Source organism: Asterias rubens, chromosome 6 (assembly GCF_902459465.1).
Source record: "Asterias rubens chromosome 6, eAstRub1.3, whole genome shotgun sequence".
In the NCBI taxonomy this organism is placed as follows: domain Eukaryota; kingdom Metazoa; phylum Echinodermata; class Asteroidea; order Forcipulatida; family Asteriidae; genus Asterias; species Asterias rubens.
The window spans coordinates 3834436-3853792 of NC_047067.1; the positions used below are offsets into that span (position 1 = coordinate 3834436).

At 38.8% G+C, this 19357-nt stretch overlaps 1 protein-coding gene across 5 annotated transcripts; it reads left to right on the top strand.

The window, feature by feature from the left end:
• Positions 1 to 444: 444 nt before the first annotated feature.
• LOC117291464 (tetratricopeptide repeat protein 25-like) lies at positions 445 to 18832 on the top strand. Of its 5 annotated transcripts, XM_033773176.1 has the most exons (13): positions 445 to 719; positions 4888 to 5019; positions 5753 to 5906; positions 6377 to 6438; positions 7066 to 7249; positions 7858 to 8079; positions 9145 to 9352; positions 9725 to 10008; positions 10484 to 10726; positions 11165 to 11287; positions 13857 to 13940; positions 14580 to 14810; positions 17108 to 18832. In XM_033773176.1, exons 1-13 carry the CDS (start codon positions 597 to 599, stop codon positions 17305 to 17307), a joined length of 2250 nt encoding a protein of 749 aa, XP_033629067.1. In that variant the 5' UTR covers positions 445 to 596; the 3' UTR covers positions 17308 to 18832. The 5 variants fall into 5 exon arrangements, with proteins under 5 accessions (XP_033629067.1, XP_033629070.1, XP_033629069.1 ...); XM_033773179.1 differs by lacking the exon at positions 14580 to 14810; XM_033773178.1 differs by lacking the exon at positions 11165 to 11287.
• The last annotated feature ends 525 nt before the right edge of the window (positions 18833 to 19357 follow it).

Sequence of the window (19357 nt, forward strand, 5' to 3'; positions counted from 1 at the left end):
TGCTTCCCTCCTTCCTGAGTGCAGCCTCACATATGCAAGGATATCTGCGTGTTTGCGCATGTGTCCAATAAAAATAAGTAGCACATGCTGTCGAGTGAGTGTGGAAGTTCAAGCATATAAAGCCGCACTGGTGATCTACCTACATTGGTGATTTCCATTCACCATTAATTGACTGCAACTTTGTTCGATTTTTGAAATGCCTATGAAGTTTAAAAACAATAATAAAACCTGATTTTAAACCAATTTCAGTAGTCCTTAGTTTTCAAAGCAAGTTTTTAAACAAACATTGTACAGGGCCCCAAAAATTCCTTTTCACTATGCACAAAGTCGATTATTTTATTTGTATTTCTTTATTTTCCCAGCGAACGCATGGTGGCGCCACAACCACATTGCAAGTCGCTGGTACACATTCACAGGGTACCAAGTTACCCCATTGAACTGTGTTGTTGCTAAGGAAAACCAGCTGCAATGCACACAATACAATCTGCGGATAATTCATGGATTTGTTTTGTGTTGACTTCGACCAGAAGTTGTTGAGAAATCTTCTCTGAAAATCAATATTTCACGGTTTCCTCTTAATATTCCATGTATGGAAGATGGATTACGACGAGCACAATTCAGACGGGCTCTCCAAAGATTCCTTTGCCATTTTTGTAGCTGAGGGAGATGTACTGTTCAAGCAAGGCGAATATAGAAAAGCTTTGGAAAGTTACACCACAGTGAGTGCCGAAAATTTAATTAAAATTTAGATAAAAAAGAAAAGAGCCCCCCCCCCCAGTACCCCACACCGAAATTCCCCCACACTGAGTGCTCATTAAAGGAACACGTTGCCTTGGATCGGACGAGTTGGTCTTTGGAAAGCGTTTGAAACCGTTTGTTATAAAATGCATATGGTGAGAAAGATGTTTTAAAAGTAGAATATAATGATCCACACAAGTATCACTCAAAATTTCATGGTTTTCCTTTTACGTCGCGAACTATCACGGTCGGCCATTTATGGGAGTAAAAATTTTGACTCCCATAATAAATGGCCGACCGCGTTAGTTGACGAGGTAAAAAGAAAACCACGCAATTTCGAGGCATATTTGTGTAGATCAATATATTCTACTTTTATAATATCTTTCTAACCGTGCATTTTATAACAAACAGTTACAGAACGCTTTTCAAAGACCAACTCGTCTGATCAAAGACAACGTGTTCCTTTTGTGCAATATTGCATGGAAAATAAACTTGCTTCATTAAAAAGCTAACCAGTAGGCCTAACCTTCAATTCTCTTTATTTCAGTTAACTTTAAACTAGTAAAGTAATTGTTTTGATTATTTATCTAATTTACCTAAATAATTAATAACTATTTATTTAATGTTTAAAAAGATATTTTTTCTTGGTCATTTTCCCAGACAACTTTTTCATTACGTTTATTAACACTTACAAAAATTATGTAAGAAGAAACATTAAAACACGTTAATGATGTCAATGATTATGTTGTATGGGAATGATGTTTCAAGGGAGGGAATGAGCTATGACGTGGTTATTTTGTCTTTAAAAAACCTAAGATTTAATTTAGACCCGACACGATCGGTATGACGGTGGCAGTCGGCCCATGCAGGCTAATCTTTGGACTGACACGGAAAAACCTCCATAATCAATACATGATCAGTATTGGATTTAAAAGAAATCAATTTAAGCCGAACACAATGACTACACCCAAAGCTGATCAATCAAATACCCGAGGAAGTCTCTACTTTATGAATATTAATGAGACTAGATGTTGTTGCTATAGAGCTATCTAGCTAGAGAGAGTGCAATGGAGATCTTTTCTTCTGCTACCATGGACGGATAAATGGGATTCTATGATAACCTATTGAGCAAAGTTGTTTTTGTGAGCAATTTGATCATTTTCTCAGCCAGTGAAATTCATATACTTTGCTGACAAATTTGCTGACAAAGAGATCTTCTCGCCAACGAAGTAGTGAAGTTTGCACAGATACTTTATATTCAGCCCGGACATTGGATATTTTGATACATCGATGGCAGTAATGTACATCATTCCTGGAGTTTGATGGCAAATAATTCCGCCATTCAGGATTATTGTCATTGTAGAACCTACTACTGGATTATTCCCCAATAATTTGATCTTCTTTTCCTCCTTGTTTAAATGCCAACTGGAGATTGAGGACTCTGGATAAACTAAGCCAACTTTTCCAACTCATTGTCAAAGAAAACATTGGGGTTGTTCAACTGATGTGACAACTGCCAGTTTAAATACTTGTGCCTGTTAGAAAAACACATTATCTGACACTTTAAAAACAAAATCCAAGAATCATGGAGTACGTGGATCCAATGTTGGAGCAAGAGGAGCAGTTGAAGCTCCTTCAGTCTTACATAGGTGAGGCTGAGGATCATATGAGGAAAAGAGACTATCAACGAGCAATGGAGAGCTACAACCTTGTAAGATTTAATGTCTAACTAATCAGCACCTTGTTGGTTTGAAAGTGTTTGCACATTGCACATCTTGTAGCAGTTAATATGATTTTCATCAGAAGTGAGGAAAATGTATTAAATTTCATAACATTTATGATTTTTATACAAATGTGTGATTTTAGTATTGTAAAGGAATGGTTCAAATTGTCTTAAAAGATGGGCTAACCAGAAAGAATGAATGAAAGTAAGGTTAATTATTTAAAAGAGGTAATTATGTTGTTGCACATAACTAATTCATACATTATCGTAAGGAATTTACAGTAGTGTAGTCCTTTAATGTAGAAAAGCCTGGTTCATACTTCCTGCGAATTTGACGTGAACTTGATGCCACAACTCTGTTTTTGCAGCGATATTCGCAAGAGAGTTGAGCACAACTCAACTGTTGCGAATTATTCGTTGCAAATTTGTGTTGTCAACATTCGTATCGCATTCGCAGGAAGTATGATCCGGGGTTTTAAAGTCACTCAAATTATGCCATTTTGGCAATAGTGTTTGAATTTGTTAGATTTATTCACACACTTATGGTTTTAATAATATAATCAGAATTTGACTAATTTGCCATTCATCAGTTCATGTGCAATAAGCCTACTTGAGATATGGCGGACACAATGCTACAACACTATTTTAAGGTGGGTAAATTTGTGTGTATACACCCAAACCAAAACAGTGCACTCCTATCACGTCCGCCATACCTCACAGAGGCTAATATAAGGATGTTTTAGTCTCAGGGATTCAAACAGAATTTTGCAAGCCGGGATGTCATTGCTTTGGTCAGACAATGGAAACGTGCAAGTATTGCACACTGTGACGAGGCTCCATGGTGTTTTGTACACCCGAGGGTGCAAACTGCACCTGAGGCGGCAAAGCTGAGTATGCCATTTGCCCCAAGGATGTACAAAACCGATGGACCTCATTACAGCGTGTAACAATTGTTTTTTCTATACTGTGGTAATAATTGCAGGAGAAAACAAACAAGGTGTTATGTGAAATGATAGCAGCCGTTAACACAGTGGCAAACGTAAACAAAAATTGCACAGCTTAAACAAAATTTTGTTGCTTCACTATTCCCGACAGTACAACACATTTTACTTATGTACAAACTTAATTACAACCTCATATCCTTGTTCTGCTCATGCCTGTGCCATTTTAAAATATCGTACTGGTCACTGGAAACGACCAACAGTGGGAATGATCAAGGTAATGTATCCTGGTGTACTTCAGTTTTCACGTTACCCGGCCCCCGACCCATGTAACAAGCGTCTAGTATTCTGTAATTGGCTCTCTACCAATACAAATTTGCGATCTGTTACCGTGTTATTACAAAAATGTGAGTTGCACCATGCACAAATCTCAGCACAACTTTCTTTTTTAGAAGTTCAAACTGCTGGTTTCAAAATGTTTCTTTTAAGAAGGTGGTTGCTGCCCATTGCCATCAGTCTTATTTTTGATGGCCAAGATGCGAGAGAAATACGAATGAGTTTTTAGTTTTGAAACCTCTAGCATACAGGTTCTTACTTCTGGTGAGAAGTGAACATTAAGTGTTACACTAGAGCCCTTTTCACACAACTTTATTTCCCGGGTGTGCGCCTGGGGAATATACGGCCGGCCTTTTCACACTAGGAGCGCTTTACCCACTGGTCTGCCCTCTGTCTGCCCCCGGTAAAACCCATGGGGGTATTCTTTTAACATGCAGTAGGGACACAGTGTTTAACACCCAGCCGGGTGGATTCATGTATTTTACATAATATATGCACATTACAAGTCTTTATTATTGTTATTTTTAGTGTGAAATAAAATTGTGCCAGTTTATCTATGGGATAAAAAAGGTAGTTCTGTGGCCTCCTCTTGGCTGTATTCCCTGGGGTTATGAAATACAACTGTACAGTGTGAGAAGGGCTTACAAAGGATTAGCAGAGCTCAATATAACAAGCAGAAACCCAAGCACAGATTAAAGGAACACGTTGCCTTGGATCGGACGAGTTGGTCTTCGGAAAGCGTTTGTAACTGTTTGTTATAAAATGCATGGTTAGAAAGATGTTTTAAAAGTAGAACACAATGATCCACATACATTTGCCTCGAAATTGCGTGGTTTTCCTTTTACTTTACGAACACTCCCATAAATGGCCGACCGTGTTTGTCAACGAGGTAAAAGGAAAACCATGCAATTTCGAGTGATACTTTTGTGGATCATTATATTCTACCTTTAAAATATCTTTCTATTCATGCATTTTATAAAAAATGAACACAAATGCTTTTCAAAGACCAACTCGACCGATCCAAGGCAACGTGTTCCTTTTATACAGATCATGCAGATTAACAATGCTTTCCTGACAATCTTATCAATTAACCCATGAAGCCGAAAATACTAAAATTAATCCACAAATTGTTAACTCTTCTTTCCACAGGCTCTGGAAATAGAACCATCAGACAAAAATTGTCTTGTTGCTCGTTCGAAATGTCACCTACAGCTAGGAGATTCCAAGGCAGCATTACGGGACGCTAATGCCTCGCTCAGCGAAGATGACAAGTACATTAAAGTAAGCAGTTAATATTAATAAGATATTTAAATGTCTTTAACCAGCTAGATGCAAACTCTCAGATGCATTGCCATAATCTATTTTCTTAATGGCTGTGTTAGTTTAGCTTCCCTGGGTCGACCCGGGTCAGCCCCCAGTGCCCTGCTTGTGGAGTGGGTCACTTGGGGGCTGGCCTCCCAGGTGCATTATGCACGACATCGGTGAGTGAACGTTCATTTACCTCTTGTCAGGGGCTCACCCGAGTGAGCACTGCGGGGTAGACCCAGGGAAGCTAATCGAACGCACCCATTGGTAGTTTGTTAGACTTATTAAACTTGCACTGCAGTTTCTTGAAAAAGTGTCCCTTTTCATTTGGCAAAAATTTCCCTAGTCGGTTTCCCTTGTGGTTCATAACTTGATATGAAGAAGTTGCATCCCCTGGCTGCTGCTTCCCAGGTTGTATCGTAAACTACACGTGGCTACACTGCAGGGTTGAATGGCTTCTGACTGGCACCGCTAAACAAAGATATTGACTTTTTAATAGGAAGACTTCCAACATAGGTCTAAGTAGCTCAGTTGGTAGAGCTCTTGCGTGTTAAAGCAGAGATCGTTGGTTCAAATCCCGCTCTTGTCAAATTTTTGACATCACGACATTGACATACATGTATCAAGATTTTGCTTTGAAATTGTTAAAATGTTCTCACTGGATAATTTTGGTGATCAGTTGTAACAAAACGTTGTGCATATATTATAGGGATTACTCCACAAGGCAGAGGCCCTGTACCAGATGGGTGACTTTGAATCAGCATTGATGTACTATCACCGTGGCAACAAATTGAGACCAGAGTTGCAAGATTTCCGACTTGGCATCCAGAAAGCACAAGAAGCCATTGAGAACTCGGTGGGAAGTAAGTTTTTACTATATACATGTACACTTAAATTTCATCCAAAAAGGTTTAGTTTACAGCTACAAGGTAATTTCTATATAAATTTGGTTTGTGGTAACACGTGTATGACTTGCTAGGTAGATTATGTTCTTTTTAGAACTTGTCTTGCTTTTTACTCTACTGTCTGGGCGAAAAAGATGTTCAGAATCCGGGAGACTAATCAGTTCTCGAAAAGAACTGTCACTGCTTTTAACCTACCACCTGGGCGGAAGGTAGAAAACCGCAGGGACTACTACTTTTGCTGTAGTGGATTGAGAGTACTTTTTCGTTATTCACTTCACTTCCGCGGAGTGAGTTCTTAGGTGGTCTCAACAAGATTTTTTTCTAGTACAGCTAATTCCAATGTTTCCCTTGTCTACCTGTATGGTTTCTGCTGTGATATTTTATGCGAGTGTCTCATTTTCATGTTGACTCGTTCGTATTTTTTTTAGGTCCGTCGGTTGTTAAACTAGAAACCATCGGAGATCTGTCACACTTCCACAAACAGGATGAGGTAAGTTGAGACTGGGTACCCTACCCGAAAACTAACTGTGTTCTAATTGCCATTTCATAACGACAACCAAAAGACTTGTGACTTTTTCCTTTTTTTTATCCAAACCGATCATGTATTATGTCTTTTAAAAAGCAAATTCTTTTAACTTGATCTCAATTCAATTCAATTCAGTTCAGTTTATTGGTCCTACCATGGAAAACAAATTCCTTGCATAGATGCATTACACAATATAAACTACAAACAAACATAAATAACATACTGAACATGAACTAGATCAATTAAACAACACATCAAATTTAATAAACCACAAGGGAATCATTTAGACAACATTTTTGTAACAGAAAGTAATTATGTAAATAAGTCTGGGCTGAGCATTGAGGAGACAGACAGCGTATGGTATGAAGAAGTTGAGGTAGCGGTTTGTTTTGCATTGAAGTGACTGCCATCTCCTACCACTCCTTAGTCTGAAGAAAAAATTTGTTCAATGGATGGTCGATGATTACTTTTGACTGCCTCTGCTTCAGATAGAACCCTTTCTTTACAATTTTTGTCCAGATCTATGTCTATCCCCAGGATTTCAGATGCTTGTTTCAGAACCTGTTTTAACTTTATCCAAATCTTCCTCAGAGTAAGACGAAGAAAGCTCCTAGGATGGGCTACAGCAAACCGGCATCTAAACAACAAGATAACAAGAAGAAGAGGCGGCAACCCAAAGCAGAGAAGTCAGAGAAAGAGAAAGAGACAACTAAACAGCTACTTGGAGAACTTTACGCCGATAAAGTGTTTCTGGACAAACTCCTCAAGGATGAAGGTAAAATAGATGCTAAGAAATCTTTCCCCATTAACCCCTCTTTTAGTTGAGTGAAGTTAACCAGGATTTCCAATTCCTTGGACCTGAGGTGGATTTCACAAAGAGTTGAGAACAGTCTCATCTCGAGTTTGGACGAGTTACTCGTCCTTACTTTGGATCAGCCGTAAGTTTTTAATAGCTCCTTTGTGAAATCCACCCAGGCACTAATAATTGTGTGAACTGTGCCATGATTACATCTTAGCGGCTTTTCTATCACCAGTCAAGAGCGATTGAATAAAAACTTAACAATTGCGATAACAAAAAGATACTATCAAGAGGTTGCATCATATATGATGAAGCAGGAAAATAGTCGTAGCAATAGCCAATGCGGACACGGCCCAACAGTTGAGATTTTTTAAATTATTTTTTAAATTTTTTATTTTTATTTTTTTATATACTTTACTTTGCCACAATGATTTTTTGCCATTCGATTTTTGAGATAAACAAAGACAAACAAAGAATAAGTCCACTTTCCTCAATCTGATTTTATATCATTTTAACTGAAGACCCTGTACTCCCAATTAAAATGTCAATAATTGAGTCAATTCAATCCTATCCTGACCTCACAGATTTAACGAGGATGGACACAGAGAGTGGCAACCACATCTACGAGCTTGTCAACCAAGGCATCGACTACCTAGACACACGCACAGAGTTCTGGCGCCAACAGAAACCCATGTACGCCCGGAAACGAGAAAAGGAAGTGGCCAAGGGCCAGCAAGATAAGAATAAGTCTAAGCCGTCTGATCCTGCCAAATACGTCTTGAAGAATCTTGAAGAGATTGATGCAGGTATGTGTTGGTGTTGATGCAGATGTTGGTGGTGTTAAGAATTCAAGTTTATACTGTATTAAGAATTTGGGTTTTTAGTTGTTTTTATGCAACCTTACAGAAGTCCCATCATGTTAACTGGTGGTCGCGATTCTCGTCTTGATGACCCATTGTCCCCAACCTCAGAACATTGGAATTCCACACGAAATCGGTGTTTAAAAGGACGGACAATACTCACGACTTGGCAAATTCTAAGTTTTGATTTCCAGAGATGTGCGGGTGAGAACCTCAACTGCCGGGCTAGCAGACGTGGCCCCGATGATTTCGAACATCTAACATAAATAACATACAGGAAGTGGGTGGTCAGGGCTCGAATTTGGCAGGAAAATGCACTGCAGGGCTTGTAGATCAACAGTTCAACTGGACCTCCATCTATTTTACAAGACCAGATTGAAAATGAGTTGAATAAGCAACAAGTGAGGATCTATCCCATTTTGTCATGCTTCTTCGATACTCAACAGAATTGAAAGATTTAAAGTGTTAAATTCGAGAGTTGGTGGTGTTGGGGTAAATTTAAACTACATAACTCTGTATAGAAAGCAGATCTTGCATAGGCCACTAGTACCACTACTGTCACTGAGGTCTGACAGTGAAACATGTACGTGTACACCAAGGATACACCTTTCTTTTGATCTTGGTAATGGGGTTGATTGAGCTTGTGACATCATATGCTAAAGGTGTATGAAGTTTTAATGTAGAAGTGAAATAAACAGATCACTAACGGTATTTGGGTACACAGCTAAATAGTAAGACCGCCTGCGCCCAATTTTATGGCTTTGTGCGTACTGCGCTTACTATCACCATTTTCCCCAAGCGCAAAATTTCTGTGCTAGCTGTGTAAGCGAAGAATGCCTAGTAATAGGGAGTTCGCTGCACACGCCAAAGCTCCCCGCTAACCCGTGAGAAGATACCTTTTCACTACTGTATAAATCAGTGAATATAAATGTTATTACTGTGTACCTTTAAGTAGATAGAAGACAGTTCTGCTGGAGTTAACTAAAAGTTATTATCATTGTTTCCCAATAGGCTTAGCTGAGGGTCGGCCAAAGGAAGCCTTGAAACAAGCTCAGAAGGTCTTGAAGAGTGTGGAGAAGTGGAGAGATGAAGATGTTTGTGATAAGCAGGAGTTCTTATCCAATTTACATAGCTCTATTGGTAATGCTAACCTTGATCTGGGTAAGATGGGAGAGGCACTTGAACATCATCGCATTGATCTTCAGATCTCCAAAGAGAAGTAAGTCTTTGATTCCTCTAAGTGACAAAAAAGTTATATCAACACAAACTGTGGCTTATTTGACTTTAAATGATTTGGGGTTGAACAAAGTAATTTTGCCAATATCTTTGTTCAGTTCTGGGTGCCAGTCAGAAGCCATACAACCATTGACTACTGTGTAGCCAGGGATCACATCTAAGTTTACGATACAATCTGAAAAGCTAGGGGATCACCTAAAGGGGATTCGACTTTTTAGTTAAGACTTAACTTTTCATTCAGATTAAATTTGTCAAGTATTTTGTTCCAAATTCTGTGTTGTCAAGAGAAGTCGATGAGATACTCTAAATGTTTGTGACCAAAAATTAATTAAAATCTTGTTTTTTGCATCCACAGTGACTTTGAGGATGGAAAGTCCAGAGCTCTTGACAATCTCGGTCGTGTCTACGCCCGCGTGGGGAAGTTTGACCTTGCCATCGAGAACTGGAAAGAGAAACTCCCGTTGGTGAAGTCCCCACTGGAGGCCACTTGGCTGTATCATGAAATCGGCCGTTGTCATCTGGAGTTGGGTAACTACACTGAGTCTCATGACTTTGGTGAGAAGAGCTTACAGGCTGCTCAGGAGGCGGGGGATGATGTGTGGCAACTTAACGCCAGCGTCTTGATTGCACAGGCAGAGGGTAAGAATGACTAAGAATCTTTGTTTAGGGATTGACATGATGAATATGTCATGTGGTCTTGAGTCTTGAGTGGAATAACTCCTATACAGCTCCATTGGTCAACGGGGCAAGGTGCAGAGAGAAATAAAATAAAAAGAAAAGAAAAAGTTGTGCACCATTTACACTGTGCAAGAGCCAGACTGGGTTTACAGCATCCTAAAAAGCCAGCCATAGGTTCGCAGGACTCTAGTTGCTGGCAGGGCAACCTGAATGAGATTTTGTATTGGTCGTTTGAGGCATCTGGTATGAGGGTGTGATCCTGTCTGGTAAAAATGTATTCAGCTGCAAGGTGGATCGTGACATTTGGATGTTGAATTCCATGACTTTTCAAATAATGGAGGATAAAAAACTCTTAAACTTTCATCTGATATCAACTATTTATCAGTCTTCAATCAAAGCCAAGAATATTACCAGTATTTTTTATTTTTTTTTGAAGTGAAACTCGGCGATCTTCAAGATGCTATAGAGTCCTTTGAGCGAGCACATGAGATGGCAACGGTCCAAGGAGATGAACCAGCACAAAAGGCAATCTCAAAAGCCTTGGAGGAACTCAATCAGAAGATTGTTCAAGGAATCCGTGATGGAGACAATAAACAAGAAGAAGAACAAGAGACAGTGAAAGAGATAGAGGAACCGAAGGAGAAAGAAAAGCCAGCAGAGGAATTTGAGCAAGTAAAAGGTTAGTACAAATGTTTAATCTTAGTGCTTAAAGACACTGGACACTATTGGTAATTGTCAAAGACCAGTCTTCTCTCTTGGTGTATCTCAACATATGCATAAAATAACGAGCCTGTGAAAATTTGAGCTCAACTGGTTGTCGAAGTTGGGAGATAATAATGGAAGAAAAAACATCCTTGTCGCACAAAGATTTCTAAATTGTATGCATCATTATGCTCTTGCAGTTGCATGATTTTCTACTGAAAGGGTAAAAAAGAACACAAACAAGTTTTTGACAACAGTAAACTTGACGGTACTTTTACCCACTGATGAACAAAAATAACCACAGACGATTAATTTTCTGCAAACCCCCCCCCCCCAAAAAAAAAAAACCCATCATAATATTATTATAATGGGGTAAAAAGAAAGCAAATATTGACATTAATTGGCCATCCTCTAGAGCGTAAGCAGCAGGTTGCGGAGGCGGATGTGGAGGCAGAGGCGGAGAAAGAGTATGAGGAACAGTTTGAAGATGAAGATGAGGAAGAAGATAAGAAGAGTATTGGGAGACAAAGTACCCAAGGTTAGCAATCATCATCTTCACCCCATCTCAGATTCACCATCATCAGTTTCAGCGTCTTACTTCTTTGTCTCATTGGGTTCATCGTTGTCTTCTCATTTCAGCTGTTCTTAATAACGCCGTTATTAATTCATTGTTCTGTTTTCAGTTACTCTTCAATTTAACCACCTTTTAACTACTTGTCAATACTTTGATAGACAAAAGTGAAGTTCAGTAATTTCCTGCAGTCAAGTTTGAGCGATAAACTAAAGTCGACCATTGGACTAGTGGTTGACAAATGGTCGCTACTCGAACTTGTTCCATGCCTTTTCTTATCTGACTTTCAAAAGTCCCAAAAAATCACTACGTTTAATCTAAACATTATTCCCTGTCTTTAGTATATCATCATCATATTCTCGGTTTTCAAAGTTTCAGCTTCTCCTATCTAAACTTTTTCTTGGCTATTTGTCTATAAAATTTCCTCAAGCAGCCCTGATACTTCAAGAAGGCAACAGAGTCGATTGTCTCCATGCCCCTTGGTCATTGCCTTGGTGCCCTTGAAATGCTCCAGTAGAAATTGACAATTTCCTCGTACATGTAGGGTGCCCTTTACCAAGGAAAAAATGCCTTTCAAGAATGAATCATACAGGCCTGCTAAGGAGAATGTTTGCAAGAATTTGATCCTATATCTCTGAATGACACTAGACCAATTCATGTCAACGATATGTGTATAGTTATGGGTCCATAGTGTAGCATTGACCAGGGGGTTGCAGTGCACACAGTTTAATGACACAAGAAGGTACAATTAACTAGCTTTTCTGCCCTCATCCCGGAGCTTTGTTAACACTCAACAAGTCATACCAAATACACGAGAGAGAAGCCCTAAGCCAGAGGACGCCCTCTGTGGAGATCAGATTTACCGATCGGCCTACAGGGGCCGCCAGCAGTGCTCCGACAGGAGTCGTGCTAGTGCCCCTTACCGTTCGATCGGCACCATCGCTACAATAGCATCAATTTCATACCGGTGATTGGATACAAACACCAACATCATTGTGCTTCTCGCCATTTTAGCTTCATTTTGACTTTTCTTGTGCAGTGAACGCTTCAATCCATGTCTACTCATTATTGTGATAGAAGAACATCTCTTGCATCTCTTTACAATCTTATCCCAAGTGTTTTGGTGTATGCATCATTATCTTTCTCCAAACCACACAATGAATGCTTCAATCTATGTTACTCCTTACTGTGATCATGGAGGTGGAACTACCTCCATGCTGTGATGGATGAAAGTCTAAACCTTGAACCTCATGATCACCTTCCTCCCAAGTGTTTTGATGTATACATTATTAGCAAGTTGTCAACCACTGTTTTTTCAGAACCAATACTACTAAAAAAAAAAAATTGTGCTATCGCAAACATCACCTAATGATACTCCCAGCATGCAAAGTTTCAATTCTTACTATTTATCTTTCTCCGAACCATGCTCCTTCCAGCTGTCTACCTACCATTTAACTGTTCTGTTGGCAGGTTCAATATGCTAATAACTCATGTGTTCATTATTATTATAATGACAGACAAAAGAGGACACCATGATGGAGCCATTCAAGCATAAAGCTTGGTTCATACTTCCTGCAAATTTGATTGGAACACGAATGTTGACGTCACAAATTCGCAACAAAATTCGCAGTTGTGCTCAACTCTCTTGCGAACATCGCAGCGCAAGCAGTGTTGTGACGTCAAATTCACGTCAACTTCGAACCGCATTCGCATTTGCTGGAAGTTTAAAGCGGGCTTAAGTGATATGATCTATGTTGGCGTACGTAATCAACTCTCAGAGAGCCTACTAATTTTTTGTTTAATAACGGTTTGAATTTATTTATGTATGTTTTTTTGTGTCCAGTATTTGGATGCATATGTACCAGTTGATTGGATAAGACTTTTGCTATCGTCAGGGTGTCAATAATACATGTGCTTCATGTTCATAAACAGACTGATTTATTTACGTGGATTTATCTTAGATAGGGTAGCGCCATCTACATTTTTGAAGAGCATTTTCATTGGAAAATCTTAAAGTCTAGTTTATGGGAAACTTTTGAAGGGGCAAACCCAGGACCAACAGAGGCCTTGGCCTGCGTGGCCTCTCAGCAGTTTCTGGCCATAGGCCACAGCTGAATTTGACATAAAGAAGAATGTATTATTTAGTATCCACAAAAAAGCAAGGTTAATAAAACTGTAAGATTTGTCAAACTTTTCCTCACCACTTTGTTCAGAGAGCAGGAAGTGATCAAACAGTGCATATTTAAGGATGGCAAACGCAACATAGTGTTAACCAGTAGAGGGGTGTATGTGTGTCTTTTGGACACCCTGTTTTAAATTAAAACACCCCGTCTTATCTGTCATTAACATGGATAATTTTGACACCCAGTTTTGTCAATTTCCAGCCAATTTGACCAAATCCTGGCTTAAAACCTGTAACAAAATTAAATTGATTGAACGCAAATTGTTTCACATCAATGTAGCTGTAACTTAAGACAATCACTGAGGAATTGTTGAGATGATCAAGTCAGCTGAATATCCTATTCTAAACCCTCAGAAGTTGCACAAGAAACACAGGCTGAGCAGGTGGTGGAGCAGCAACAACCTGAAGCGCAACAGGAGGCAGTTGTAGATGAAACAGGTACCAATTCATTTGGTGGTGGACAAATAACATGGCTTAACGGAACAAAGGAAAATTGTATTGAAAGTGTTAACTATTATTAAGACTGAGCTCTGGGAAGTAGCAATGTCTTGGCCGAGTGGATATGAGTGGATGGTGCTTCTGTTCAGCAGAGTGTGGGTCGTGACACTTGTGTCCCTGAGCAAGACACTTAACTATAATTACTTCTCTCCACCCAGGGGTAAATGGGTACCTGTGAGGGCAGAGATGGTTCTTGTGATTGGTTTAGCCGAGTAGTGCATATATAGCGCACAGGCTGTATACTCCTCAGGGAGCTGAGATGGTTTAAGGAATGATTTAAGGCCCAGTCACCAGGGGTAATAATGTCGGAAGCGCTTTGAGACACCCCTCGGGCGTGAAAAGCGCTATATAAAAACGGGTTATTATTATTAATGTCTATTATTTTATAGCAATATATTTTGATAACAAAGTGCTGCAACAGGCAAGCTTCCATGAAATTTGTTAAGGTCCTGGTGCATTGCCTTTACAAGTAGTTGATTCAGACGGTGAGAGCATTCGTAATAAAGTCTTTGTAATTTTACCAAAGTGCTTTTCCGGATCTGTATTTGACCCCAATTGTAAAATGTATTGAAATTCAAGGGGAGGAAGTCCAGTCTATAGCCTCTGCGGTGCAGGAGGAAATTCCACCAGAGGAAAAGGAAGGTACTGCCGCTGATACAGATAAACAGGAAGGCACTGCCGCTGAGACTGACGGACAAGAAGGCAATACTAGTAAATTAGAGCAGGATGATAAGCCAGTTGAAGATGTTGGAGATAAACCGTTGGGTTCCGAGGGTTTAACAAAACGTGAAGATGAGAAGGGATCGACTGGTGAGCACAGAACTATTATTCCTTGTCCGGAAGCACTTCATGACATCTGCACTGCTTGGAACGGGATTGTGGGAAATGCGGTTCTTCATTTAATTATTTTAGTTTCAGCTAAGAAGATTTTTCCCACGCACTGGTCATACTCATCACATTCTTTTCATTTTTATCTGCAGCTAATCACTGTTAATCACGACCTGGGAGCTTTCGTTTTCAATGTGGGAGTTTCTTATGGCTTTTAATGACAGACAATCATATGCTAACATTGTCAATTGATTAATTTACCCATGCAAAATTTTGGAAGTTGGTATATCAAACTGCTAGATTATCATGGCTCTTTTCATGGACAAACTCTGTTATGTCATGCCTGTTGACCCATTTCACCCGACGTCATCATCAGAATAATCTTGGGTGCGCCATTTTGGTGGTCAATGTCACTGTGCGTTATTCAGTGAAGTGCCCACAAAAATCCTATTGACAACAAAAAGGGTTAGCGTGGCACAGTCGCCGCGTATGACGTGTGTGCAAGGGGTCAATAACATATTGTTAAATGTCATACCTACTGACAGACTTGGGATTCTCCCCCCCCCCCCAGTTTTCAGAGACAAACTTGGTTATGTAATGCCTGTCACATCACTTGTCATTGCATTTCATACTACAGATTTCCACCTGTTTCACTCTAAAGTTTTTTTTGCAGAACATGAACCAATAGATATTTCACTTTATTTTGATTGAAGGAGTGGAAGTTATGCGACGTTCATTCTTGACCACACCATTTCATGCCTACGTTATTAAGTGTGCATTTTGGTATATCCAGCATGCATTTTCGTTCCATCCTTTTTGCTCTACTGCATGCTGTAGACCTCTACAAGCATGAAAGCGTAGGCTGTGTACGGGCGGCTGAAAACTTGATGCATGATCATTTCAGTTTATAGTTATAGCTGAGGCATCATTGTCTATTCGCTGAAGAAGCTCGGGACCTCAGCATTGATGATTATCAATCGCAACCAGACTAAGTACAAAACTGGCCTTTCACAGCTCTGTAAAAATGGCCACACAATATGAGTTGAATGGAACATTTCATCTTTCAATGAACAAATAATTCACTCATAAACATTATTTCATAAATACCCAAGACAGTTTTGCTATAAAGTGACTCTTTCTTAAACGGCTGTTTAAAACCTTGCAGGGTCGTGGCCCTGATTGGGTTTTACACAGGCGTTTATAAACTCGTCACCACTCTTTTATTCCCTTAGTGAAGTTGGGGTTAACGGCCCCCAAAAATAGGGTAGGTAGGTAGGGATTTTTTGTATTTCCCCACCCCCCCAGCAACGAAAATGACATGTTTTCTAATTGTTTAAGCCGGTTGTTTACACGATAACAAAAGAAAACAAGGCTGCGCACAACAATTTAAACTCTTGATGACATTTATTTTATATTAAGGTGTTTAATATATTTTTTTATGCCTTATAGTACATGTTCGATTTGCAACGGATAGAAAGGAAGCTAATTGCGTCATACCCAGTCACTGATGTGTTTTAGGCCTGTGTGTATACCAATTACAACCTCTCTTTATTCATCAGCATTATCATTTCTAATGTGTCACAACATCACTGTATATTCTTCCTTAAATCGTTGTTTCCTAATTTCATTTAATAAAAATCGTAACGTTTTTCTGTTAAATGGACTTACATTTATTTCTCTTATACATTGTATAACTGTTAACAGGAAAATAACAATTCTCCTTTTTCCCTCTTTGATCTTCATTGCTTAGCCAAAGCTTGTATCAATTAATATTGTAACTTTATTTGTGAAGGCGAGTTTTGGATTTACAACTTTTTAAGCTTTTTATTTAACACTGACATTCCATTAGTATACTGCCTTTCATCATCCATTAAACTCACGATCATGTGTACATGTACATGTAAGCTCTTGCTGTATGAACTTTGTTTACAATTGGTCCTTTCTCTATGGTGTGACCTTGTACATTCTTTCAGTATTCTGGCAGGCACAATGCTGTACAGGTCATATGGGAAAGTTTACATTTGTTGTCATAATTTCCATATATATTCAAGAATTATAAAAGTAAAAGCTGGACAAGTTTTCATTATATCAAAAGATAAGAATTACAGTGCAATCTCCATAAATATACAATTTTATGTTTTCTTCCATAAGCATAAGGCTGTGTACAAATCATGCCTGCATGAAGTCAAGGCTAGCTCTGTAGCTCTTTTGTAAACTTGTGATGTCACAGGTCACATCGTCTATTTGATGTAATACTTAAATATGTTTTTAATATTCAGATGATAATAAGGGCACAAAGGAAGAGCAGACTGGTGGAGAGAAACAACAGATCACCCAAGATGAGGATGCCACAAAGAAAGAGCGACCAGGTTCAGCAGCATCATCAGTATCATCCAAGTCATCAAAATCATCGAAATCATCGAAATCATCGAAATCATCTAAATCATCATCCAAATCATCCAAGTCAGATAAGGACTAAATTTGAAAAAGGATAATTTGGTCAATGGTCTGTTTTGACTTTGATTAGAAAGATTTGGCCCAAATTTTGGTCTTAGTCTTATTCATACCGATAGTGTTGTTGGACACTCTTTAAACAATTGATTAACTCGTTTTACAATGCAGGGTTGATAAAGACACTTTGATAATTTCATTTTGGGTCAGATTGAGGTATAAATTTGTATGAACTCTAAACTTTGAAATAGCACAAAAGGCTTACATCAATTGTATACTGTTTACTCCTTCAATAAATTCAATCTTCCAGACAAAGAAACAAAAGGAAACCGCTTTTTGTAATTGTTGTACTGATATTCCTCTGGGAATATCATTTAGCTTCTATGGAGAAAGCCAGAGTTTAAAGAATTTTTTTATTTGAAACTTGTTTCGTTAACAGTGTAGAGCAAGTTCGAGTGTGCGCATTAGTCAACTACTGACCAGCAATGTACATGCGCACTGACGAACTCTCGCGAATGACTCGTTTGGAAGTATAGACAACCATCCATGTGACGTACTGACTCGAACGACTCGTTTGGAAGTCGAGACAACCATCCATACAGTATTCAACACTTCCATTGCCTTCTGCTATAGTGTCACAGGTTCCCCTCTGCGCTTTACACACGTTTGCATGGAATAGGCTATCGGGACCATGGAAGAAACAATGGTCATGAGGCTGGTTCCAAATGATAGACCACAGTAGTCAACCAATGGTCGACCAGCCTGGGTTCGAGTGAAACTGGACAACCTTTAGTTGACCATATGGTGCACACTTGAACTTGCTCATAGATTTGTCTTAGGTCACCATCGCACTCTCGGTCTCTCCATGGGACGGCCTCCCCCTCGGACTTAAAGGTGTCGATCTCCTTAGACTTTGTGGTCTTTACTACAATGACTCAATGTTGGTAATTTTTAGTCGGTTAAATACTCGCCATGTTGTTGCATAGTTCAATAAGTAAAACCAGACACAAGTTAACTTCACATAAAATCAAGTCTTCTCTTCAATTTAGTTATTCATTTCAACTGGCTAAACTCCTTAATATTCCGTCCAATGTCCATAATTTTGCCTTTACAGTTCGTCAAAAAATGTACAGTAAATTTACATTGTCTTCTTGTCAGAGTGCCTTTTCTCTATTTTGATATCGGTTTGTAGGTTGTTTCTGTTTATTGTAATTAAACTATTTGTATGATGGTAAAGGAACTGATTCACAGTTACGTGTTTTATGAGCTGTTAAAGATTGATCACTATTTCAAGATTGTATGATATTCAAAAACAACGGTGATACTTGCTATTTCATTTACAAAATGATTGCACTTCCAGTTTATGTAATACTCACTTGTTTAATTTTTGTTAAACTTGTAAAAGTTACCAAAGTCCTGCAGCACCATACATATTAACTTATTTTGGAAGGATTTATAAAAATTAGTTAGTGTATTATCTATAATTTAATCACTACTTGGCACAGGTTCCAATTTCAAAAAAGACCTGTTAAAAATAAAGTGGATTTAACTAATGAAACAAAAAAAACGATGAATAAATTTCTGAAGGTTTAAGACACTTCATTAGCACAGCGTCATTATGAGCACCAAAATGGGAAGTGTTGAAATGTTTCGTGGCAGCAGACTTACCAGGTAAATTTTCAATGTTTATATAGTTCTGAGCTTGCGCACATTACCCAGAACAATGAACTTGACCTGGTAAATCTGCTGCCTCAAAGCGTACCGAAAGTCCCTCATTAACAAGAAAACAAAAACCAACCCAAACATTATGGTTAAAAAAAAATGGTTTGCTCATAAGATAAGTAACTTGGATTTATAAAACTTAGTCCTCAAACTGTTCTTGAAGGCTGCATACATTTAGGAAGGTTCCTTGTGAATAATGAGCAGGGCCCAATTTCAATGCCCTGCTAACCGTAAGCAAAGAATCTGTGCTTATATAAAAGGAAGGAATTACGCATTTATGTTTAAAGGCAGTGGACACTATTGGTATTTGTCAAAGACCAGTCTTCTCACTAGGTGTATCTCAACATATGCATAAA

Coding starts and splice junctions, on each gene's coding strand:
- LOC117291464 (XM_033773176.1), top strand. CDS start 597: ATGGATTACGACGAGCACAATTCAGACGGGCTCTCCAAAGATTCCTTT. Junction 6,439..7,065: donor ACTTCCACAAACAGGATGAG/GTAAGTTGAGAC, acceptor AATCTTCCTCAG/AGTAAGACGAAGAAAGCTCC. Junction 9,353..9,724: donor CTTCAGATCTCCAAAGAGAA/GTAAGTCTTTGA, acceptor TTGCATCCACAG/TGACTTTGAGGATGGAAAGT.